Source organism: Anser anser, assembly GCF_964211835.1.
Source record: "Anser anser genome assembly, chromosome: 22".
In the NCBI taxonomy this organism is placed as follows: domain Eukaryota; kingdom Metazoa; phylum Chordata; class Aves; order Anseriformes; family Anatidae; genus Anser; species Anser anser.
Genome location: NC_139743.1, coordinates 4,260,108 through 4,284,422, shown reverse-complemented (window position 1 = coordinate 4,284,422; position 24,315 = coordinate 4,260,108). Strand labels below are relative to the sequence as shown.

General features: G+C 44.3%; 1 protein-coding gene across 3 annotated transcripts; it reads left to right on the top strand.

Annotated features, from left to right (window-relative positions):
• The first annotated feature begins 39 nt into the window (after positions 1-39).
• On the top strand, positions 40-22,784 carry BCO2 (beta-carotene oxygenase 2). 3 transcript variants are annotated; one of them, XM_083808573.1, is made up of 13 exons: positions 162-293; positions 1,979-2,071; positions 9,396-9,591; positions 10,713-10,924; positions 12,974-13,089; positions 14,924-15,026; positions 16,218-16,346; positions 16,492-16,652; positions 17,211-17,378; positions 19,592-19,729; positions 20,426-20,608; positions 21,661-21,771; positions 22,124-22,784. In XM_083808573.1, the coding sequence occupies exons 1-13, from the start codon at positions 188-190 to the stop codon at positions 22,235-22,237; spliced, it is 1,830 nt and encodes a 609-aa protein (XP_083664699.1). In that variant the 5' UTR covers positions 162-187; the 3' UTR covers positions 22,238-22,784. The 3 variants fall into 3 exon arrangements, with proteins under 3 accessions (XP_083664700.1, XP_083664699.1, XP_083664701.1); XM_083808574.1 differs by lacking the exon at positions 1,979-2,071 and having other exon boundaries at positions 40-293; XM_083808575.1 differs by lacking the exons at positions 162-293; positions 1,979-2,071 and adding an exon at positions 4,723-4,941.
• Positions 22,785-24,315: the final 1,531 nt, after the last annotated feature.

The window sequence follows — 24,315 nt, the reverse complement described above, 5'->3', positions numbered from 1 at the left end:
CGCTTCCCTGGCCGGGCAGGGGCCCGAGGCTGCCGCGCTGCTGCCGCTGCCCTGCTCCTGCTGCTGCTGCTGCTGCTGGCAGCCTCCCTGCTGGCTCTTATTCTGAAGCAGCTCTCCGCAGCCACCAGTGCTCTGCTGCACGCTGCTCGTCCTGGCAGCGGTGCCTTTCCAGACCATCTCCGACCTGATGCCTTCGGAGCAGAAAATGTTTTCCAAAATCCTGTCGTCGGCCGTCAGAATCCTTCTCGCTAACTTGCTGCATTTCCTCTCCTCCCTGATGCAATTTGTTCCAGGTAAAATGCATAAACAAACAAATCCTTCTATCCCATCATCTTGGAAGGGGTTTTCTGTCGACCTGCTGTTAAGTGCTGCTGCTAGCACAGGTCGGTCGGTAGAGCAAGCTTATTTCTAACGATCAGGAATTAGTAACTAAGCAAATTCAAAACGTTTGTTGGGAGCCAGCATTCTGTTATTTACAGGAAAGGTAAGCGGGAGAGGCAAGTACACTGCACAGATTCGCTCGGATTATTAGCAGATACGGATGGTTTAGAGCTGGAAAGCCAGTAGGCAGCAGATTCTCTCCGCAAGGGAGGCTGCTGTGAGATGTGTAAGTGGGTTGTGAGAGGGAGAGGATTGCTTAGGGCTGTGACATTACTGGAGCTTTGATTTGAACGTACAAGTGGGAAATTGTGCCATGGGATTTTGCCTCGCCACAGCACTCTGCAGTTTGTGCCGTCATTACACAATTCAATCTGTCTTTTGTTCTGACTAAGAGAGGGAGATCTGCCAGCATAAAATAGGAAAATAATACAATTCAGGTCAGTTCACCAGAATCTCTCCTTTCCTATTTGTTTTTATTTATGATGGTTTTCCTCCCCCCTTAGAATAAAAGGGTTGGTTCCCACAGCTTGGAAAGGTTCTCCGATCTGCCTTTGTGTGCCACCAGTGCACGTCGTCCATGGATGCAAGTTTAGGAACAGTCCAGGAGATTTTTTTTCCACTGCACGTGTAAATAATTTGGTGTGAGGCATATTGCCAGCAGCATCTGTGAGATGGAAAAGAATTTGGAGTCCAATTAATGCAAACTAAATGACCAAATAGAAAATCTAGCTTTGGGAATTTTATGTAGAATAACATACGGTGTTAGCATTTCAGGGCATGATAAAGTACTTTTCTGCTGTAAATAAAGCCTATATATGCATACATTTATGATGTTCTTTTGTTCTGCCAGCAGATTGCAATGACTGTAGAATCTAGTTTATATTGGGGTTCTTTGCTAAATTCTCCTGAACCCTGCTTCTTTCATTACGTTTGAAACTGGACTGCATAGGAATGTAAAGATTTGTGGTTTTTCTATTTGATTATCTGATTAACATGAAAAGCCTGAAATTTTCCTTGCCTCATTTCTTTTATCTTTTTGGAAATTACAATTTTTCACTGACTTTTAGTAAGGTCTTTTTGGAAAGGCTTGCTGATATAGTATTATCTCAACTTAGCTAGAAGGTAAGAATGTTGAATGATGAGACAGAACCCCTCCCCTTCTCTCCCCAGGATTACTTTGTTCAAGCATTTGAGTGAAAAAGTGATAATATCAGGAAAAAAGTGCGAATTAAGTTTGTTCCATCTGTTATATTTTCCATGACTGGCCAAAGTTGCTCTCTCTCCTTGTTCATGGTGTCTTTCTAGAGAAAGTGTTCCAAGGACTGGACTATGTAAATCAGTACTGAAGAAAGAAATTATTACACTTCCTTTATGTCATCGAAAAAAAAAAAAGACCCCTGAAGTATAGTATTTATAAGTATTTATTTCTATAGGTGTCTTTAGGGAATCAACAAGTATTTCATATGCAAGTATATGCACAGTTCACAGTTGCTCTTCTGCCTTACCTCTCCTTGACATGTCTTTCTCCCCTCCTTTTCACCATTTCTTTTCCCCTGTGTTTTCTATTACTTCTTTTATGTTCTTCTTTGCCTGTTAGCAAGGAAGTGGGTGGCTGAGTCCCTGACAATGGGAAACCTACAGGCTAGACGGAACGAGGAGTCACGTATGGGGACTTCCCAGCAGACACAAGGCAAGTGCAAGAACTTCAGTAATCAGTGTGGGACACTGGTGAGCTGAGTGTCAGCCCTGGTGATTCAGCATTGGCAGAGGCTGGAAATCAATAGCTACAGCAGCATCAGCTCCTTTTGATGTGGGGTGGGTTGGGTTTATGAAAGGCAAGTCCTGCTTGACGAACCTGATCTCCTTCTATAACAAAGTGATGCACTTGGTGGATGAGGGAAAGGCTGTGGATGTGATCTACCTTGACTTCAGTAAGGCTTTTGACACCGTTTCCCACAGTGCTGGGTCCTGCACCTGGGGCACAACAACCCCAAGCAGCGCTACAGGCTGGGAGATGAGTGGTTGGAAAGCTGCCTGGCAGAGAAGGACCTGGGAGTATTGGCTGATAGTCGGCTGAATATGAGCCAGCAGTGTGCTCAGGTGGCCAAGAAGGCCAACAGCATCCTGGCTTGTATAAGAAGCAGTGTGGCCAGCAGGTCTAGGGAAGTGATTGTCCCTCTGTATTCAGCTCTGGTGAGGCCGCACCTCGAGTACTGTGTTCAGTTTTGGGCCCCTCGCTACAGGAAGGACATGGAGGTGCTCGAGCAAGTCCAGAGAAGGGCGACGAAGCTGGTGAGGGGTCTGGAGAACAAGTCTTACGAGGAGCGGCTGAGGGAGCTGGGGTTGTTCAGCCTGGAGAAGAGGAGGCTCAGGGGAGACCTTATCGCTCTCTATAGGTACCTTAAAGGAGGCTGTAGCGAGGTGGGGGTCGGTCTGTTCTCCCACATGCCTGGTGACAGGACAAGGGGGAATGGGCTAAAGTTGCGCCAGGGGAGGTTTAGGTTGGATATTAGGAAGAACTTCTTTACTGAAAGGGTTGTTAGGCATTGGGATGGGCTGCCCAGGGAAGTGGTTGAGTCACCATGCCTGGAGGTCTTTAAAAGACATTTAGATTTTGAGCTTAATGATATGGTTTAGTGGAGGGCTTGCTAGTGTTGAGTCAGAGGTTGGACTCGGTGATCTTGGAGGTCTGTTCCAACCTAGATGATTCTGTGGCAAATTGGAAGGAGAAAGCTATTTTGCTTGCCTTATTGTTCCAATCTGTAATTTACAGGGATGATAACAAGGCCCACGTTTTGCGCCAGAAGATTTCCAGATCAGCTGTTACTCTTTATTCTGTGAGACCTCAGGGAGCTAGAGTTCCTCTGCTTGAGGAATCCCAACTGTGGGCATTCTTTTTACTGGTCTGCCATTCGGTCTGGTCCTACATGTCTTTCTGAGCCAGACTATGCAGTTGCATGTGGAGACAAATGCCCCTGTGCCTTGGATTTAAATATGTAGGTTAAAATAAAAGTGGGTTTGCTATATCCAGTGTGATTTCAATTTCACAGCTAGCAAACATTTTCTGTCCATTATTAAGATTTTCTGACCCAACCAGCACTGTTCAGGTGTAATTTATTGTCTGATTCATTGCTGCTCTACCCAAAACACATGGGTTACTTAATGTATAGAAACCTTTTTTTTTTTTTTTTTTTAAGATCCTTGTCCTTGGTTCCACAGCTTCTGGATGTAAATAATCCATGCTAGGATGTCAGTTTGTGACAGGCAGAGAAGTTGTGGCACACTTCTACTTGAATGGAAACAGCACATGAAAATGATAGGCTGTGATAATTATGCAGAAATAGCTTACAGTCTTTGGGAAATATCTGAGGAAAAAGTACAATGCTGTATTTGGCTCTGCCTCTGCTCTGATATGCCAAATTAAGTTTGGACACTAATCCTGTTTTTAAGGGTTTGAAGTAACATGGAAATTTGAGTTCAGAAAAAAAGATCTTTGAGCTGGCAGATTGAAATCTGGCACTGTTTTGCAGGTATTATGCTCAAACAAGTATATGAAGTCCCACTGAGAATTTAGTGCCTTTGATTTGTTGCTTATTTAAGTTCTCCCATCTTGGTCTGTAGCCTGAACAACTGTGGGTTTGTCTTTTAAAGGGCACACAAAAAGCTGTTTCTTAGTGCTAGCAGAGTCAGTTACTTCAGTTAACTGTTGCTCAACATTAAAAAACAGTCCGTCTTTTGTCTTTTACAGAGATTCGTGTCCTTTTGGGTAGCTAGATGTTAAACATTTAGAGCATTGAAGTTAAACATTTAGGAGTGACCCTATCTGATGGCAATATGCCTTTATAATAATAGCTCATGAACAGTGCTTTCAAATAGGAAGTGTTTGTACTCCATCTGCTCAGTGCATTTCAGAATAGGAGCAGTTTTTAATATTAAGCTATGATTAAATCTGGAGGGTAGACTTTAATCAGGTGGGGTTTATTCAGATTTATTTTTAATAGGGAAGAAACATAGGCTAGGCAGGTGTGGATTTGTGTTTTTGTGTGTGTTTTGTTTTTTTTACACAGCTGTAGTGACTTACAGATTAGCAACAAATCAATATCCTTTAAAGTACTTGTTTTGTATTGTATTGTGCTGTACTGTCTTGCCGTAGGTATTGTAGCAGCTTGTTTTGTTTTCTTTGAATGAATACCAGCCTTTCCAGTGCTGACAAGGAGAAATGTGTTGTACTAAGTCCTTCTGGTCTTGCTCCACATGCTAATTAGTCTGTGGCATTGTTTTCTGCTAGTGATCAAGTCTCAGTATATTGTAAAATAATGATACATCACAAAAGGAAAGAAACAGAAGGTAGGTTGCATTAAGTCCCTTCAAAGAAGCACCCATCCAGCTGCCCACTCAAGGTGCTTAAATGTTGCATTGCTTTGTAGGTGATGGTCACTGAGGAAATCTCCAGACAACCTTCTTGTTCCTAGATCTGACCAGGGGTCAGTAATAATGAGGTGGCTTACATAATGCAACTGAAAGAGACTTTTTTTTTGTGTTGTGCTGAATGTAGTGGAGGTAATTGCTTATTTTTGTCTTTTGTTTCTTGTCCTGAATCTTTTCATAACCAACTTAGCAGAGCAAACTTGCTTCCTTCCTGACCCCCCCCTTTTTGTTCCCTCCTTTTCAGAAATTTCCTAGAATGATTTATGTTTCTGAAAACTTCTGTTCTGATTCCTCTGGACATCATGACTTATTCGCATTTAGCATGCGTTACTATCAGGATCTTCATCTCCTTTGATTAGTTCCCAGAAGGAAAGATACTACATGATCTTGCTGTGCTTGTTTTCTCCGTGGTCTGATCGTACAGGGCAATAACGTACATGTTCTTGTTGTATATGGCCTGTTCTCAGACGCTTTCTAGAAATCTCTCAAACAGTTGGGTCTATCCAAGGTCAAGAAAGATGAATTCTAACCAGATGAGGTTTCAAGAAGGACTACTACGAATCATGTAAATGACAAGTTTGAAATAGGAGAAGGAAAGCTAAAAGAACGTTGTTTGCTTAGCTTAGGAAGTGATATAATTGCTCTCTCTAAATACAATATGTGATAAACACACGAGAGGGAGAAATACCAAAGCCACCTGACAGTGCTGACAGAATAATGAGGACGATGATCTGTCCTATTAATAACTTCTTTCTGTAAATTCATAGCATTTTTCTTATCACCTGGGCAGTGGGTTCTAAAGCAGTCTTCCAAACAGAGCTTAAGAGCCAGGAAACACAGTAACTTTTAAGACAGACCTCAGATAGAACTTTCTGGGACAGCAACTGGGATGAGAGATGACCAAGGAGGTGTTTGGCAGTCCTGTTCAGCCTTATTTGTGAAGTATATCTTCCTAAATTTCCATATGTAATAATGCTGCTCACCAGTATCTTTTTCTGTTGCTCCATCCTTGGTTATGCCATTGTTGCTTCTGCTTAGATGAAAAAATCTCTCTTTAGGAACATGTTGCTCTCATTTTTTTTTTTTTTTATTTTTACATATCTTACATCTTCACAAATTTTCTCTCAACCTACTGAAGCTGTATTTCTGCAAATACTGATGGCAGTCACTAAATCAAGTATCAGTTGATATGAAAAGCCTTCTGTTCCTTATATAAGGAAATACTATGGAGCACTCATGTTGGGATCAGATTGAGTGCTTCACATAGGATTTAATCAGAACTTAATTGAATTTTAAGAGGGAGAGGATGTTGGTGGTTTGAGGTTAATTGCTTTAGCCCTGCAGCCTGAATTCTTTATCTAGCTGACTTACCATATTAGAGATCTAAAGAAGGATTTGAGGATTGACAAGCCAGAGAACTACATTGAAGGGATCTTGCAATTCAATTTCCTGCATGCCTAACACCCATTCCGTCTCAAGCTGTCCTAAAGAAGCAAGCTCAGGCAAATGCTGTGTGCCAACACAGTTCTTATGCAGATACTCTCCTGCTCTGAAACAACACATTTCCTCTGTATGTGTGAATATGTGGTTTCAGAGGCTCACGGATAAATTGTGCAACCTGTGTAAATTCACTTATTTGGATTGAAGAAGGTAGGCTAGAACAAGCATCTGCGGTGGTGAAAGAGAGTGGTATAACCAGAACAAATCGCTACCTCAAAATTCAGGAGGAGTTTGATTATCTGACTGGAATCTGTTTAGTGTTTGGTTTTGGCTGTCCTAGAACTGGTTCAGGAATGGATTTCTGTATGCCAGGCTGTCCCTGTTTATCAGTGTTTCACTTGTACCTAAATCTTCATCGGTTCTGGTTTAGTTCAGGGCTAAATAGCCTAATGGTGAGGATGGAGCAGGGCAGCAGAGCAACTCCACCGACCTGTGGAAATGGAGCCTGTGCTAGACGAGGAGGTGGTAGCACCGGGAGGGAAAGCGACAGCCTGGACACTTTCTAGATAAATCCCCCTTTGCAGCTAAATGGATTGCCAAAACAATCCTTGTGTTGATGAGGCTTTGCAAGCCAGGCTACTGGAGCTAATAACTGTGTGCTGTTAGCACGCAGCATTCCCTTCTCTTCACGCTTCATTGATGCTTTTCTCCTAGTAAGGGGAGATATTGCAGCCAACGTGCAAAAAAGGGACTACATCAGAAATGATCTTTTCCTCCTATTGCTTATATCCTTGCAGGTAAATCTGTTTAATCTGCTTTGTCCTGCCCCGTCAGTGTATTTCAGCTCAGTTTCATGTGTGTTCTTCATCACTTCCTTTTTTTTTTTTCTTTTTCTTTTTTTTGGCAGGGAGGGGGGAGGTCTGCAGGGGGAAAAGCTAGTGATTACCTTCCTGAGCTTCTGAAATCGGATTGTCCTGGTGAGTTTGAGAACTGACCTGTGTACCTTTCAATAGTCTGAGCTTCTGGTTTATTGCATTTCAAATGCTGCCAACTTGGCAAAGTCCTCCGTGTGCAGTGTAGAGAGAAAACATGACAACCTATGTTTGATAGCCTGTATTCTTCCAAGATTTGGGGTTCTTTGAATTCATGCTTGTAACTATTATTTTCACAGATTCACAGATTTCTCTAGGTTGGAAGAGACCTCAAGATCGTCGAGTCCAACCTCCGACCTAACACTAAGTACTCCACTAAACCATATCCCTAAGCTCTACATCTAAACGTCTTTTAAAGACCTCCAGGGATAGTGACTCCACCACCTCCCTGGGCAGCCCGTTCCAATGCCTAATAACCCTTTCGGTAAAGAAGTACTTCCTAACATCCAACCTAAAACTCCCCTGTCGCAACTTTAGCCCATTCCCCCTCGTCCTGTCACCAGGCACGTGGGAGAATAGCCCAACCCCCACCTCTCTACAGCTTCCTTTCAGGTAACTGTAGAGAGCGATGAGGTCTCCCCTGAGCCTCCTCTTCTCCAGGCTGAACAAGCCCAGCTCCCTCAGCCGCTCCTCGTAAGACTTGTTCTCCAGACCCCTCACCAGCTTGGTCGCCCTTCTCTGGACTCGCTCGAGCACGTCCATGTCCTTCCTGTAGCGAGGGGCCCAAAACTGAACACAGTACTCGAGGTGCGGCCTCACCAGAGCCGAGTACAGGGGCACAATCACTTCCCTCGACCTGCTGGCCACACTGCTTCTTATACAGGCCAGGATGCCGTTGGCCTTCTTGGCCACCTGAGCACACTGCTGGCTCATATTCAGCCGACTATCCACCAATACTCCCAGGTCCTTCTCAAATTTTGTTGTTTGTGTAGCAAGCTATGGCTTGCCTGGATTTACAGTAGAGCACTGGGAATCCTCTGAGGTGTTCTCTGGGATGTTCTTTTTAGTGAGCTGCCTTGTTGGTATTTTTTTTTGTCTTTCTCTTGAAAAAGCCTTTGTACTATGGGTAGAAAGACTTTTTTTTTTTTTAAATTCAGTGGAGGATGTTTTAAAGTTTTGTTTAAGAATAGCTCATTGTTTTTAAGGAACCTAATGCCATGATGTATCCCCTCCTCTAAATTTCAGTGTTGGGAGATCTTGAATTTTGGCTAACTATTCAGGTTGAAAGGAATACTAGTAGTATAAAATTTCTTCACTGTGAAATGGCCAGCATTAGGAAAATCATGCATTACCTTTAGCTGCAAACAATGCTGTTGCTTGCTGTGAAGAACCTCATAGCACAGTTTTTCAGCACTGTTTCAGCAACCCTTGGTTAAATTCAGCTCAGATGAATTCCTAGATGGAGGTGTCTGAAGCAGTATTGAACATGATTGGACCTGGATAAGCCTTTCTGTTAAATTGTATGCTGCTGCACTGGTGACTTCATCTGTAAGTGACTTCATCTGTAAGCGACTTCATCTGTAAGCAAGCAGGGAGCAATTCTTTTAATACAGAATTAGTTCACAGCTGTTAATGCCAGAGAATATGGCCATGATGGCATAGTAAAGCATAGAGGCTATACATAGTAATCCTTGCATCCAGTCTGCTGGCATGGAGCTGAAGTGACCCATACATTTAATTATCATGTTCCAAACCTCAAAGCAATGGATGGTGCTAGTCCTTGTCCTCCGTCTTCTATGCTGTTTGCTCCGTGCTGTATTGGCCTTGCTTTCCTACACATGTTTTACACATACAAAAGCCTTTGCTGTCAAGGACTTTACAAAACACTTTTCTCATTTCACAAATAAAAAAAGGATAAAATCTGGGCATACAGCAGCATCAATAATGACTATAAAGCTTGATGGTCAACCACTAGTCACGGGACAGAAGAAAAACCCTAAGAAAACGGCCCATTTTATTACCTCCTTTTGACTGCAGAACAGGTGTCTCTAATGGATTAACTAGGTAAAGTTAACTCCACTGGATTTTCGTCTCTCTGTTGATGTGTGGGGTATTATGGGAGCAGAGCTTTAGTTCGAGTATCTGGTACAGACTGGCTTCTTGCAGGATGCTGAATGTTCTCCTAGATACCCAAACTCAAGCTCTAGCAACTGTCTGCTCATTCAAGTGAAAATCTTAGTTACTTGCTTTTTGTTGTCACTGCTTTCTTTGCAGGTTTAAAGAGATCCCTGCCCAGCCCATCAAAAGAGCAAACCACCTTGCCCACTTTGCAATGCATCTCGCCCTTACTGAAGACAGTAGAGGAGACCTCCCAGCCCATCCCAGCGAAGGTCAAAGGACATATTCCTGAATGGATAAATGGCAGTCTGCTGAGGAATGGTCCTGGGAGATTTGAGTTTGGTGAGGAGAAGTAAGTCTGGGTTTGGTGAATTTGTCAAATAATTCTGGCCTGAGCATTAGCTAAACCTAAAAGGGACCCCCCCCAAATGGCTTGCCACTGTTGGAGCACCTTGTAATTTCTTTTGAAATCAGGTGAGGGGGAAATCCTTGTGTTATCATTCTTTTAAGAACGGCTGCTCCCTCATCTAGAAACTCGTAGCGGGCTCTCTGAAATAGCTGTGTGGTTAACTTACTAAGGGTGGAGAAGCTGAGTCACAGAGAGGCTGTGTCCTACTCAGAATGGTATAATGACGGAACAGGGCTGGGGATTAAAACATACACACTCCCAGTCCTTTTTTATTAACGAAAGTCCATCCCGCTAGCTCTCTGAAATCCAGGGCGCAACTTCTGAAGTTGATTGTGCCAAATTGTGTGAGTTGCTTTAGAAGCAAGTCCATCTCACTTTAAAAATAAGATATCAAAACATTTTAAGAAGGCAACCCCTGGCTTTGGCTTGGGATCTGCCATTCTAGCAAACCGATGAACCTTGCTCTTCTTCCTGCAAAGCTAATGGCAGCAACTAGCCAAAGGTGATCATACGACGAAGCCATTCTGCGGTTGATTTTGTGATTGACATTATTTCCAGAGATTTCTTTAACAAAACAAACCCACATATTTCCAGATATTTCTTTGTCTCACAGATTTCTCCTTTTGGAGAGAACGACATCATGCCAACAGCTGAGAGCTAAAAGAAGCTCCTTGTGCGATTGGGCTTTCAGTAATGTTTTGCGTTCTTGTTGTGCAGTAATGCACAATTTCTTTTCCTTTTGCAGAAGTCTTCGAAGTGGCTGGTTTACTAGCATAAATTATTTCCCCCATACATAGCATTTTCAGAAATTCCTAAGGTCCATTTTCGGATGTGATACAGGGAGGCCCAATCTCTCTGAAAGTCAGTGCCTAACTTCAGGACCCTCACCCACAAATACATTTTATTTGTTTCACTCAGTTGAGACTCATCACAAGGCTGTACATATTTATTTGTTCGTGGGCTCTGGACATGAGTTTGTCACAGATGATAAGGCAAGAGGGAGCAGTGTAGCGGACCATAACGTAGTGTCCAACTCTTGTTCTCCTATTTATGTCTGCTTGTAGGTATAACCACTGGTTTGATGGCATGGCCCTGCTGCACCAGTTCCAGCTGAGGAATGGCACAGTGACGTACCGGAGCAAGTTTCTGCAGAGCAATTCGTACCTCACTAACAGGCAGCACAACCGCATCGTGGTCTCAGAATTTGGAACACTGGCAATGCCAGACCCATGCAAGAGTGTGTTTGAGCGCTTCATGTCACGCTTCGATACGCCAAGTAAGAGGGTTTCTAAGACATGGGAAATGTTCTGAGACTTTCTTGGGAAGCTCATGGTTAGGTTTGCAGGGATCTGTGAGGAAGTCTGGTGGAGGCCTATTCCGAGCCCATATTTTTCTTAGAATATGGCCTCTTGGAACAACACTAACTACTACAACTCGGTGTCTGATGTAGCTGGGAGATGCACATTCAGCTTAATGCTTTAGTGACACTTTGTCTCACTTGGTTCCTGAGTTTGTTGTAAATAGCCAACAGAATTCTTTCCAAAGAACACCCTGTACAGGTCTGATAATGAGCATTACACCCTTCAGTTCTCCCTGAGACACAGCTTTGCCCTTAAAACACCTTGCCTTGCTAAGCTTGTAGGGTAAGTGGGCTAATCCTTCCCTTCCTGTACTAAGGTGTAGGAGATGATACAAGCTAGGGTGAGAGAGTGTTTTGCACAGGAATGGAAGTACCATTGCCTATAGAGTTCTGCATAAATTAGGAAAGAAATAGGCTTAATTTCAACACAAGTGTCTTCCACTAAAACCAGAACAGACCTAAAGCGTGCAGCTTGTTGCATGTGTGTGTGACAACTTTCTGCTTCTTATCTTCCTGTGGTGAAGGATCTTGTTCTGACCTGTCCTATGGGCTTTCTCATGCCAGCCTTGGGCTCTGTGTCCTCTGTATGCACAATGCTCAGTCAGGGCAATCTTTTTTTCCTTGGCTCTTCTCAGCTACCTGGCTAGCGGGTCTCAGCCTCCTGTAGGAGTAGCAAGAACAGCTCTGACTGCTGTGCGTGTGTAGCTCTCAAAGGGCATCTCCCTGATTCAGTTTCAAAGAGAACGGGGAAGAGAAAGCAGTCCTTTCCCAAGCTCTGTCACGCAGATAGCATCCCTGCCATCCCCTTAGCCCAAGTTGTAGCCTCAAGTCTCGCCTCGTGTTTCCAATGGTGTAAATCAAACATGGGACTCCTCATGTGGCTGTCCGAGGAGAAAATTTTGGCTGGGGAGGAAGGGAAGAGAGATATGAAGAAATAAGTCAGAAACAAAGGGCATATGAAAGTATGAAGGTTATGCTGGCCTCACTGGAGTCATTTCCACACTTCCCTTACTAGAATGTTAACGTTTGTGTGTATTTGAAGAAGGCAAATTAAGACGTGGTAAGTGAAATGTGAAACAGAAATTGAGCCTCCTACTTGAAGGTAACACAGTTTTGTCTATGTTGCTCCTTGACAACATCTGAGCGATGCAATTGGTGCAGATGTGAGAAACGAAACCTGTTTAAGCCTCTAGGAGGTCAGTAGAATCACACGTCTTCCCAGAATGTATAAAGTGAACAGCTCAGTGTCTTTGTTTGGGTCCAACTCAAGCTCTTTTGCAGGAGGTTTCCAGATCTCGTAAGAAGCAACAGAGGGATCTCACCCTGGAGCCTTGTCGTGCACGTGAACAGTGCGACCTTAACTGGCAATGCTGACCAGGCTTAAGCATCCAAATTTAATAGCTGTTGAGATACATAAAACTCTCTGCTGGGTAGAAAAGCCTTCCGTCACTGCAGATACACAGTTAAGAGGTCAATTCAAAAAACTTACACTTCATAGCTTTTTAAATCAATGCTAGTTTCAATTCTTTAAATTATATTATTAATGATGTTACTGTCACTGACCTGTCTCATCAACAACCTGAGTCCTTGCTTTTTTGTGTTACTGTTGAGTATGTGGAGCTTTGTGTGGGGTCTTTCAATGAAAGATGCTTTAGCTTTCCCCAGCAACTGTTTCTCAAGATTTCTGCTGATGCAATCAATTCCCTTCAGTTCCAGGAAACAACACACCACCAGTAGGTTACTGGTATCTAGCACTGAGCTGAGAAAGATGTGCAGCAACTGCTAGTCCTTGGCTTTTTGTCCTGAACTCGTTTGTGCAGAGAATTTCTTGGGTATCTTTGTAGATTAGGGAGGTATTTCTGATCAACCACAGGGGGATCAATGTCACTGCAAATGGGTTTCTTTGTCTAAACATGTCCAACTCGATGTGATGTAAGCTTAAACCGAGCTTGGGTTTCGTTTCAGAGCCAAGTGACAATGCCAGTGTGAGCTACGTTGTGTATAAAGGAGACTACTATGTCAGCAGCGAGAACACCTTCATGTACAAAGTGGACCCAGAAACACTTGAAACAAAGGAAAAGGTGTGGGCAGGTGGGCTAAGGGGGTTGGCTTGTGGTACAGAAGAACCGGATTGCAAACCAAATGATCGGTGCAGCTGTAAGCCATAGTCAGAAGCATCTCTGCATTGTGTGCTTGAGTCCCTGAGAAATCTACCTAGCAGCAAGGCAGCTCTCACTCAGTCACTGCCCACTGCAGCGGGCCAGGAGAGAGACAGATGTAGACTCATTTCCGTTTGGCCTTTTTCCACCGAGCTGGCTGCTTGTCTGGACTTGTCTGTACTTGCCTGTGCATGAAGAATAGAAGTGCATACCGGAAGAAGTTAACATCACTGATCTCAGATCTCTATTCTTCCACTGTCACTTCGGTCTTCCCATCTGTTCCCTTTATCTCTTCACACGCCCCTGGCTCTAAACACTGCAGACCTGCAAAGCCTTGCCTAAAACCTCGTTGTTGCAACGGGGTGGTGAAGCCAACGTAAAGTCCAAGCGTAGCTGCCACTTCACTTTTGCCCATGCTAGCAAAAGAACCGAAAGTCAGAGCCGAAGGCTTCCCATATGTCCTCTGCACTGCCTCACAGGAGCGTGGCTGTCTTTGAGGGCAGAGCGTGGCTTGTGAGATGGCAGGGTGAGCTACGTGCCCCCCTGCAGGCTCCTTTAGAGGAGATATGGGTATTTGCTGGGCTGTGAGAAGGACTGAAGAAGGATTCTGCCCTTCCTGAGTATTAACTGCCCTCCCTGTATGTTACTGTGGACTGTTTAATACCGTAAGATAGCAGTCTCAGCACACCCTCAGGTCTCGAGGGAGGCATTCCAGCAGTCCCCAGGTCTCTGCAGGACCTGTTGTGCACCGTGAAGACGCTCTGTTTATGAGGTATTGCACGCTACTTGCGTGTTGAAATTGAGAGTTTGATTTGCTGTTTTCTGTTTCGCAAACCACAATTTAGCGATGAGAAGATGTGTAGGCATTTTTAGTATGAATGTTCAGCTCTGTTCAGCCAACCTGTCACTTGAAGAAAAAAAATCCCCATAAGCTGCGTTTTAGATGTAGACTGGCATTTTTGGGCTAAATGCAGGAATGGAAGGGATGACTTCACTTTTAAAATCTCCGATTCGAGATGTCTTAAAAGGGTGTGGTTTTGTGAGCTGCTGGTGGCCTGGGACTCTTTTCAAAGTGGGTCTTTCAAAGTCTCAGGCTGGATACATGAAAGCAATTTTTAAAAACCTTTTGGAAAAGCAGCAGATCTTCCATGCCTTAATGTTTCCATGCATATGTTGATCCCCCTCCATCTTTTTTCCTTCAAACTTCCTTCCCAGCACATCCCCTCTTCTGTCTGAGTCTAAACCACAGCTCAGCCCAGGAAGGGAGAGTACTTTTTTTTGTGTGTGTGTGTGTGTGAGACAATGACCATCGATTAGCTATATGTGCTTTCAAAAATGTATTTATTTTTTGGGTGGGGTGCGGGGTGGGTGGGGTGTGGGGTGGGCAGTGACTGTCTCTTTTTGCATGTCTGCAGTGCTTATTACATGGGGTCCTAGTCCAAACGCTCCTGTGGACAACGTTCCCACAATGTCAGCATTTCTGGCCATAGTAATGTCCCTGTCTCCCAGGGAAATGGCTACTGCTATTAGTCCCATTTTACTGGTGGGATGAATGCACCAAGAAACATGGTTAATTTTCAGGGATTCAGGAAGATTTCGGGCACAATAAAGGCTTAAATTCAGATCTCACAGTAGGGCCATAGTCACTAAGCTATTCTTCCTCAGACTTCACCAAAACTAACGTTTAGAAACACTGTGGCTTGCTAGAGAGCAACAGGAAACTTCTGCACTGACTGAAAATCTCTGGGGTTTGCAGGTAGACTGGAGTAAATTCGTTGCAGTGAACGGGGCCACTGCTCATCCTCATTATGCATCTGATGGGACGACATACAACATGGGCAATTCCTATGGGAAACATGGTAAGATTGGGTCTGACCAGGCCTGGCCGGTGGGCAGGCTGGACAGGCTGCTCCCTGCTGCTTCAAGGAGCAGTTACTGAAGAAATTGCAGTGTCTAGAGACCTTGAAATTGCTGTTTTTCTTGGTATCAAAATGATGGCAGATCAGGTTAGTTCTTATTTCAGGGTGTCAGCCTGCCCCAGAAAAATGTCTTCTCTCAGCAATTAGTTTCAGATGCTTCTGACTCTGGCCTGTGAATATCCAATGGATTCCCCACTTTTTCTGCCAAGGTTTTATGGAAAACAGGAGAATGATATTTAAAGTCCCATTCAGTGTTGAAGCGTCGTTGAAAGAATTTTGACATTAGACATGTTTTCCTCTTACATTAACTGGCTTTTGATAAGAATGATAACGGTGTATACAGGAAAGAAAATGGAAGTTATTACAGTGACTTGGCTATCTCACAGTGAACCTGAATTTTCTGGCATACATTTTCTTCTCAAATCCATGAGCATTACATCAAGTTGGGATCTAGTTACATCTGCATGGCTGCTCAGAGCTAGCAGGCACTGCTGAAAGCCCTCTTCTTCAGATGTCTGAGGCCTATGAAGACAGCCACTGCTGTTTATTATTATACCTCAGGCTAGTTCCAATTCACTGAGCAGTTGCCCAGTTTTGTTTTTCATTCTTGCTGTTTTCATTTCCTTTTGGCTTTAGCAGCATCTGGCATTACAGCACATGCTGTTTTCAGCTGGAGAGACTAAACCTTAGATGATTATTCAGATATGCCCTTCATAGCTGCCCACGTGCTCAGATTTAGTAAATGAGCTTCAGTCATCGCCAGAGTTCAAAGTTTTCATCAGTTTTGGTATATAATCTATGAACTTGGTTTCTTCCTGGTGCTTTTATTACCGGATACTCTGGGTTAAAATAGGGAATTCATTGCAAACAGAAAAACTAGATGGCAGTTAACCAGGCTGAGAAGATCCTTCTACTGCCTTTAAAATCTTTTTGTGGTAGTCATCTGCTGTTGATTGTTTTATTGACTTGCTAAATGTTTAGTTGTTTGTTCATTTGTTTTCTGCTTAGTTTACACATGACTGTGATTCCTAGTACACTAAGGAAACAGAAAGGAACAGAATCTGACTTTAGTTTCATGAATGTGGACAGTCTCACATCTCAGTGGTGTTGAATACCCATTCTCCTTTCCAGGGACAAGGTACAATATCATTGAGATCCCTCCACAAAAGTCAAACTGCAGTGACACGTTAGAGGGAGCAAAAGTGCTGTGCTCCATTGTTCCAATGGATAACATGAAACCCTCCTACTACCACAGCTTTGGTAAGAATGTTTCCTGTCTCATACTCTGTGGATTTTGCCTACTGTGAAGCAGATGGGGCTGTTTGCTGCCCTCTGCCCGTAGATTATTTTTTTTTTGCCTCATTTGCTAAATTCTCTGATGATACTTCCTTTGCTCCCTTTTCAGGGATGAGTGAAAACTATATCATTTTTATTGAGCAACCCATCAGGCTGAATCTGATGCGGATTATCACTTCCAAATTCCGTGGGAAGCCCATTTCCGAAGGGATAAACTGGGAGCCTCAGTACAGTACTCGCTTCCACGTGGTGAATAAGCACACTGGGGAGGTAGGTGGCTCCTTGGCCTTTTCAGCAGCTCTGCAACTGTAGCTGGAACTTTAGATCTCAGGAGAAGAGCTGGGTAGCAGCCCCAGATGGTTTTATGAATCAGTGCAGAAGTTACTGCAGCATAGACTTTGAAAGCACAGGTGCTGGTTTCTTAGAAATGGCGTGACTTCATGTATTTTCTGCTCTATTGATTCATCTTTTTGCCAGCCCTAAAAGAACAGGCAGAAATAAGAAATTTGGGGTTCCTATAGAGTACTATTGCATATAACAGGGTCAGGCAGAGCCTGGGAATGATGCCTATAGCATAATTCATGGATGGATGGAGCACATATGGACCCACGACAGCAAGGGACCTATCCTGGGCTGCTTTGTATTGGCTTTTCTTCACCTGGGTCTGCCTACTTCCTGGCTTAAAGCAGCCATTCCATAGCAACTCAAGGGCATAAGACAAATACTAAGGAATAAGTGGGAATGAAGTGAGAGCAAGAAGAGCAAGTCTCTGAGTCTTGTCTCCAATATTTAGAGAAGAAAAGTCAGTCTCTCTTACGGTCACTGTAGGTGCTGCCAGGACAATGGTATAGTAAACCCTTTGCTACTTTCCATCAAATCAATGCCTTTGAAGATCATGGTTGTCTGGTCCTTGACCTGTGCTGCCAGGATGATGGAAAAACTCTGGCTACCTACAAGCTTCAGAACATGCGGAGGAGTGGTGTAGATCTGTATCAGGTAAGATCTCTGCATTTGTGTTGCTTAGGATCTGCTGGGGCCCCATGCTCGTGGAGTTACTTTTCTGAAGCAAAACTCATGCTGGTAGAATGGAGAACGTTACAGGGAGACCACAAGGCAGAGGATATAGACTAGGCAAAGGAACTACGACTATATGGAAAAACTAAAATTATGATCTATTGGTATGTTGGTATTTTTCTTTCCTTTTAAATCTCTTAGCAGATAATCTCTATGGAGCATTTCCTTGAAACTTTTACAGACTGGTGTGTGATGTAGATCTCCACCAGACAGGCAGAATGTGCTTTTCTTTTAAAATTTCATTTTTAATGATACTCATTTTCCATATCCCCATGTAATAAAAGGAAATACTTTTCCCCCTAAGAAAGTATGCAAAATGAGATTTTGCCCTACATTTACATGGAAAAAGGAAAAAGAAAAAGAAACCCTGCTATTTAAAGGCATTACTTCATAAACCCAACCTTTATTATGTAAATCACAAAGCATAGATATTCAGGAAATCCCTACGTTGTTCTTCACGTTCTCTTGACAACAGCATGTACCCACACATAACCTACTATATCCAGCTCTGTCAAAAGGACTATATAATACCACATAAGACGCATTATTTTACATAGGTCATAGATGGGAAAAAATGGGGTTGCCTTGAGTTTCTTGTACTGCAGATGTGTTTACTGGAAACCCACCCATTGGGTGGAGGGTAAACATTTCTGCAACATGTTCAGACAAATCAGAACTTCCTCTATGGTCTGAGCTGTCTGAAAGCAATTCAGTTCTGATCTTAAAAGTGTACAGCTGTGTCCCCGAAGGGATGTTTTGCTTTGCTTTGGTTTTGTTGTTGTTGTTGTTGCTGTTTTTTTTATTTTTGCTGGTTTGTTTGTTCTTTCCCAAGATGCAATGAAAATTAATTCAAGTACAGCATAGTGTTGATATGGGCATTTGTTCTGCAAAAAGATTCTAGTTTTTTTTTCGGCCTTCTCTGAGCTCAAAAGAGATGTAATTTGACGTTTGAAGGTGTCCATATGTCAGCGTTAGATGCTCCAATACCCACGTTATTTAACTGACAAGTAGCTAAGCCATTAGATTGTACACAGACATGAGTGCAAGTCATCTCAAAATCGACTCTTAAAATTACCCTACACCCAAAGGCTAAGGCGTGCCTGAGCATGATTTGTCTATTTTCCTCAAGTAATGTTTAGTGCTTCTGTTTGCTGACTAGCTCGTATTTTGTTTGGTGGAGTTCCTCAACCAATCAGTTTTCTGTGGCTACCTGAAACACAAAAGCTTTGAAAATAGGGTTTCGGAATTAACATACGAAGTTTCACGTCCAACTGGTGAATTACAGGTTGGAGTAACTGAAAAACACCAACACAGAATCCCTGCCCAACCACCCTCTCAGTGAAGACCCTTTTCCGCATATCCAGTCTGAACCTCCCCTGATGCACCTTCATGCTCTTCCCTCTGATCTCTTCTGTTGTCTACCAGTGCCTCTAATGTCTTCTGTTCTCTGTCGTGTTGTTGTCTCTCAGAGATCTGAGACAGTCAAGCAGTTTTCCTCCTGAGGTTCATACACCTATAAAGCGCTTCTTCCCTGAGTGACTCATATTATTTAAAATAATGTGGAAGCTTCTCGGTGCTTTCTTTTGCATCAAGCTTCTGAAGAGGGACTCCCACTTTGTGCTCCGTGCTCCCACAAAGTGGGATCAGCAGTGGGGCTGTAGAAGACGAGTTTCCAACAGGGGTATTCCCTCGGCATGCTCAGTGCTGCTGAGCATTTTTTCTGTAATCCCCATTAGCTCATGACCTTGGTTGGGCAAGAAGGGCACAAGTCACACAAGCCAGTGGGACATATGTGGACAGGTTCTAAAAAGGTTTAGTGTAAGTCTGTTTTATCTGAATAAAACATCGTGCATCATATGTTCCAGGGCTGTGTCTGGAGAATAACTGGGTGATTTCCATACCCAGTTATGAAAGCAATGACGACTCTTGTTTTCTTTCTGTGCCTTTTTGTGTTCTACTGTAAAGTACTGCAACAAGCAGAGTCCTTGCCAGAACCTGGTAAAACATTTAATAGAAGGAAAAGATTTTAGGGGGTGATGTATGTCCAAAACTTCAGGTTTCCTCCAAAAAGGGGCACTTGGCCCAAAATGCCACTTTCCTCTACTCATCACTGTAACTTTCTGGTTTTGTAATAGGTTTATGACTCAGTAGCCCGAACTTTCCCCCGTCGCTTTGTTCTCCCACTGAACATGAGTTCAGACGCTCCTGTGGGGAAGAATCTGAACCCTTTGCCTTATACACTGGCAAAGGCTGTGAAAGATGCGGATGGCAAGGTATGTATTTGACTTGCAAAACTGCGTTTATAAGCTGTAGTGAGATTAAAGTTACCCTGTGCTTTTGTCTTCTCAGAGCTTGTCCACCAAGCAAGCAACATTTCTTCATTATTAAGCTGGGGCTTGGTGTTTTAATACAAACCCTACCACATTGCCTTATATGAGAGAGCAAGGACAGACTGTGGTTTACCAAAAATGCCCAAGTGGGTTACAAGCCTTTCTGAAAATTGGTTAAATGTGAAGTTCTTCATTGACAAAATCCCCTGTGCTGTCACCTGGGCACAGAACTGTTCTTGGCTTCTCGCTCTGAACGGTCTGATAGTGTGGCTTTAGGTGGTATAGAACATGTGTTGTCTGCTATGAGGGGAGCAGTCTCTGTGTGTATCTTGTACATCACATTCCTGAGTGCTGGAGCCGGGTTTTTTCTGAGCCAGGGGCGCAGGACTGCATGGACTCACTCCAGTTTCATTTTTTTACATTAGACTGACCTTGAAGTTTCCAGTGCCTGTGAAGATGAGTCAATTCTTTGAATGAAGCAGATAAGGGAGGTAGATTTGGTGTTCCTACCTGCTTCCGTGCAATGTCAGACTCTTCAAACATTTGCTGCAACAGCTGTGCAGTGGGTTGGTGGGACCAGTCAGCTCTTCTGCCCAGTCAAAGCTAAACTGATGCTCCTGTAATGCATACTTCTTCTAGGTCTGGTGCACGCATGAAAATCTCCACCCTGAGGGTTTTGAAAACTTTGGGGGTTTGGAGTTCCCCCAGATTAATTACTCTCAGTACAGTGGTAAGAAGTACCGTTATTTCTATGGATGTGGTTTTCGGCATTTCATTGGAGATTCCTTGATGAAGGTTGATGTGGAGACCAAGAATTTCAAGGTGAGGTGAAATAGGGTTCTCTAGGAGTCACTAGGGTTCTCTAGGGTTCACTAGGAGTCATTCCCCTGAACTGGCCTGTAAGTTCTGTCATCTCCCAGGCATTGTGTTCTTCAGTGCTTTTTTTTTTTTTTTTTTTTTTAATACGAGTCTGCAATGAGGTTCCTGATTTCATCTCCCACGTAGCACACTTACCAAACAGAAGATATCACTCCAGGTCTCTAGATAGATGAGGAAACAGGAAGGGTTGTGTAACATATGTCTCTCTCTTCCAGGCCAAAATAGTTATCTCTTACCAGATAGTGTAGAAAATACCCACGTAGCGTAGGCTGTTGGAGGTGCAAAGGCATTTTGCCAGAACACCTATAACACTGGTAACAAACAAGGTTTAGCATATCCCCACCTGCAAACACAAGCTGGGATTTATGCTGTCTCACCCATAAACAGGGAAATAATGATCTCCAAAGCTTTTAAGCTGTTAATATTAGACTTTCCCAGGGCCTAGAGGAATTTAGGAATCCTCAAAAAGAGATGCCCTATTTTTAATCGTTCTGCTCTGGATACTCATTTTGCAGTAAGAGTGCCCTTCTTCCACGCAGCACTGGGTGCTGTGGCTCTGTCTGCAATAAGAGCAGAAGCTATGCCTTCAGGCGGTGGTGCTGATAGATCTACGTGCTGGCAAGGCACCTCCATGCTGCCTGGGCACAGTGTGAGCTACACGAGGGAGGTGTGCAGCTGGCTGTGCCAGCTAGGATGATGATGTTTTCTGAGCCTGTACCTGTGCCAGTGTGAGCTGTTGGACGAAATGAGCAATGGGAACCCTTTTCACTGCCTGTTTACACAGTGCCTTGCACAATGGGTGTGCTGTCACAACACTGCCGTCATCACAGTAGAGGAACCAAAAGAATGACTTGAAAGGTTGAACTGTAGGTTCCTCGGGGCACAGAGTACGCCTGGGTAGCTCTGTGGGGAGCACTGTAACTTGCAACTCTACTAACTGTAGTAGACAAATGTTAATGAAATGAAACATGTCCGTATGTTACTGCACTTGCTAGATTTGGCAGGAGGAAGGATCCTACCCATCAGAGCCCGTGTTTGTGCCAGTGCCTAATGCCACGGCAGAAGACAATGGAGTCATCCTGTCTGTTGTGATATCCCCCAATGAGGTAACTTATTCCTACTAGTTCATCAAAGCCATGTAGTATTAGGTATGTTTTCTAAACCACGAAAAAAAAAAAGATTTAAGGCTCTCTGGCAGATAGTTCTAGCACCGTGCTTCCCTTGGTGTGTACTTCTGCAATTGTCAAGCACAGCTAGGTAAACTTCAAGTAGGAACATTGATGTTTCTTGGGTGGCCTCTGTGACTCTTGGTGCTCCTGGCTAACTGTCTTACGGGTTTAGTCGGTGAGGTCTGGTTGTGTGTTTGGGCTCCTTTGTGTTTGACAGATGTAGTGGATTGGGCTGTGGGATGAAGCTCACCTTGGCCATTCACTCTGTTCTTTTTTTTTCATCCTGCAGAACCAAAGTGCTTTCCTCCTTGTCCTGGATGCAGAAACCTTCAAAGAACTGGGGCGAGCAGAAGTCCCTGTGGAAATGCCTTATGGATTCCATGGCATCTTTAGGTCCCACTGACCTTGCCACTTCCTGTAACTCAGGGCGAGGTCAGGCTCAGAAAGAAACCTGTTTTCTTTTATTTACCAACACTGCATTATGCCAATGATGAAGGGAACTGTTTCTTCTCTATCATAACCTCTGAGTCACTGTTGCTTTCCTAACAGTTCACAGAAAAGAGAAGGCAGAAGCTCTGTTGCTCTAACAGCTCAATGCTTTACCTTAATTTTCCAGCTATCTTGCTAGAAGAGTTAGGAGCAGTTCACAGAGGCTGCCATGCATAAGGGTTGCAAGGGAGAAAATGGAAACTAAGATGATCATTACCTTCTCTGGGTAGCAAGTATGTGTGCTTAGGGCAGTGGCGTTGGCTGAAATTAAAGCAGAAGAGAGGAGTAAAACTAACTACTAACATGTAGGCCCGGTGATGGGATGTGATTTTGGCCCCACTGCATAAAGATTGCCTTCAGTGAAGCCCCAGAGAATAGACACAAATGCTCACAGAAGCTGTACTGGTAGTGCTTTTCTCCATACACTAACTGTGCCCTCAAATAAAAGCTTGTGAAGTTTCTTCCTTTCTTTTGCTGCACTCACTGGAACTACGGCCAACTTTGTGCTGTGCCACAGGAGGCAACGGCAGCAACTGTGACCCACCCTGTGATGTTAAATCATCTCGAAGATATGTAAGGTGTCTCCATTATACTCCTGCTAAAACAGCAGAGCTGGAGGTGGCTCTGATGGCTAACATTTCCTGCCTTCTTCCTAAAGCAACTGGTATGAAACGTGTAGCAGTCCATTATGGCTTTGATAGCCTTTTGTTCTGGCGTTGTGCAGATCCAACTCCAGCACCCTCCCTTACACTTGTTTCCTCATCCAGGCTCCTGCAGTTCCTGGACAGTCGCCTCCGAGGTTAGCTGACGGCTCGGTGGGGAGGCGCGTTGAGGGATGCCCTCCCAAGTAGTTCACTTGAAGGCTCTTCTTCTAAGGACTCTGAAAAGTGAAGGCGTTCTGGACAAGGGATTTTCTTCCTGGCTTGATGACTTTTTATATTGCTTCACTGCGAGAAGGCTGGGCCATGTTTTGAGCCCATTTCTTGAGCAAAGAGGGAACTTTACTCGTGCCACAGGGTTTGAAGGGAAACCCTGGCTTCCTATTTAAAAGTTTGCTCCGCTTTGACCCCTGCTGTTCTGGAAGCCAGCCCAAAGAGAGCAGGACCAAGTCAGAGCTGATTCACTCCACCCAAATGACCCGGCTTTATTTCCTCTCGGCCCTTTTTCACCTCCTTCCAGGTCGTGGGCAAAGGCAAGGGAGAGGCAGGAGGCTTGCACACGGGGGCTGCAGCGCTGCGGGAGGGCAGAGCCGCTCTCCCACGGCCACCAGATGGCAGCCAGCTCCCGCTGCTGGGGCTCCTGCTGCTGCCAGCCCTGCCGCAGGGGCTTCGCCCTCCTGTCGCCTGTCCCCCCCCCCAGGGGACAAACTCCAGCGAGGTCGCATCCCCACGGCGGGCAGCTGAATGATGGTAGGGGAGTGCTTAGTGGTGGTGGGTAGCGCTCTCTCACCCCCCTTTTTTATTTTTTATTTTTTTTTAATCTATTTTTTTCTTGGGGAGACGGGAAGGAGAAGCAGTGTCAGAAGTTCCCTGCGCTAACTGCAGCCCTCCGGAGTACTAAAGGCAGTGCTGCTGATCAATAGGGCAGGGGAAGGGAGATGCAGTGCAAAGGCCCTGCTCTGTTCAAAAAAGCCGGGCTGCAGCAGCACACACTCCCAGCCCCTGCCTACGTTGTGCGCTCACAAGCTGTCCCTGCTACGCTGCGAGCTGTGTTCTCACCTGTTCCTGTAACACAGAACTGAACATCCTGCCCTGAGGCTTGGAGTTGTCCCACTCCAGATGTGCTGTGTTGTCCCCGGGGCACCAGGAGGGTCCCGGAATGGGGCAATAAGCTGGTGTGGTTATCTCCATTCAAGGCCTTGCAGCACTGACAATTCCCAGTCCCACTCCTTCTCCCAAAACTTTCAGAAAATCACACACTTCATGGATTCCTCTGCTTGATCCCACGAACCTCATTACTGGAGCACGTGCCTGTAAGTCTGGCAGGCTTATA

Excerpts from the sequence above, each read along its gene's own strand:
- BCO2 (XM_083808573.1), top strand. The coding sequence starts at position 188 with ATGCCTTCGGAGCAGAAAATGTTTTCCAAAATCCTGTCGTCGGCCGTC. Across the intron at positions 19,730-20,425 it reads TGAAAGATGCGGATGGCAAG|GTCTGGTGCACGCATGAAAA; the intron begins GTATGTATTTGA and ends TACTTCTTCTAG. Across the intron at positions 21,772-22,123 it reads TTGTGATATCCCCCAATGAG|AACCAAAGTGCTTTCCTCCT; the intron begins GTAACTTATTCC and ends TTCATCCTGCAG.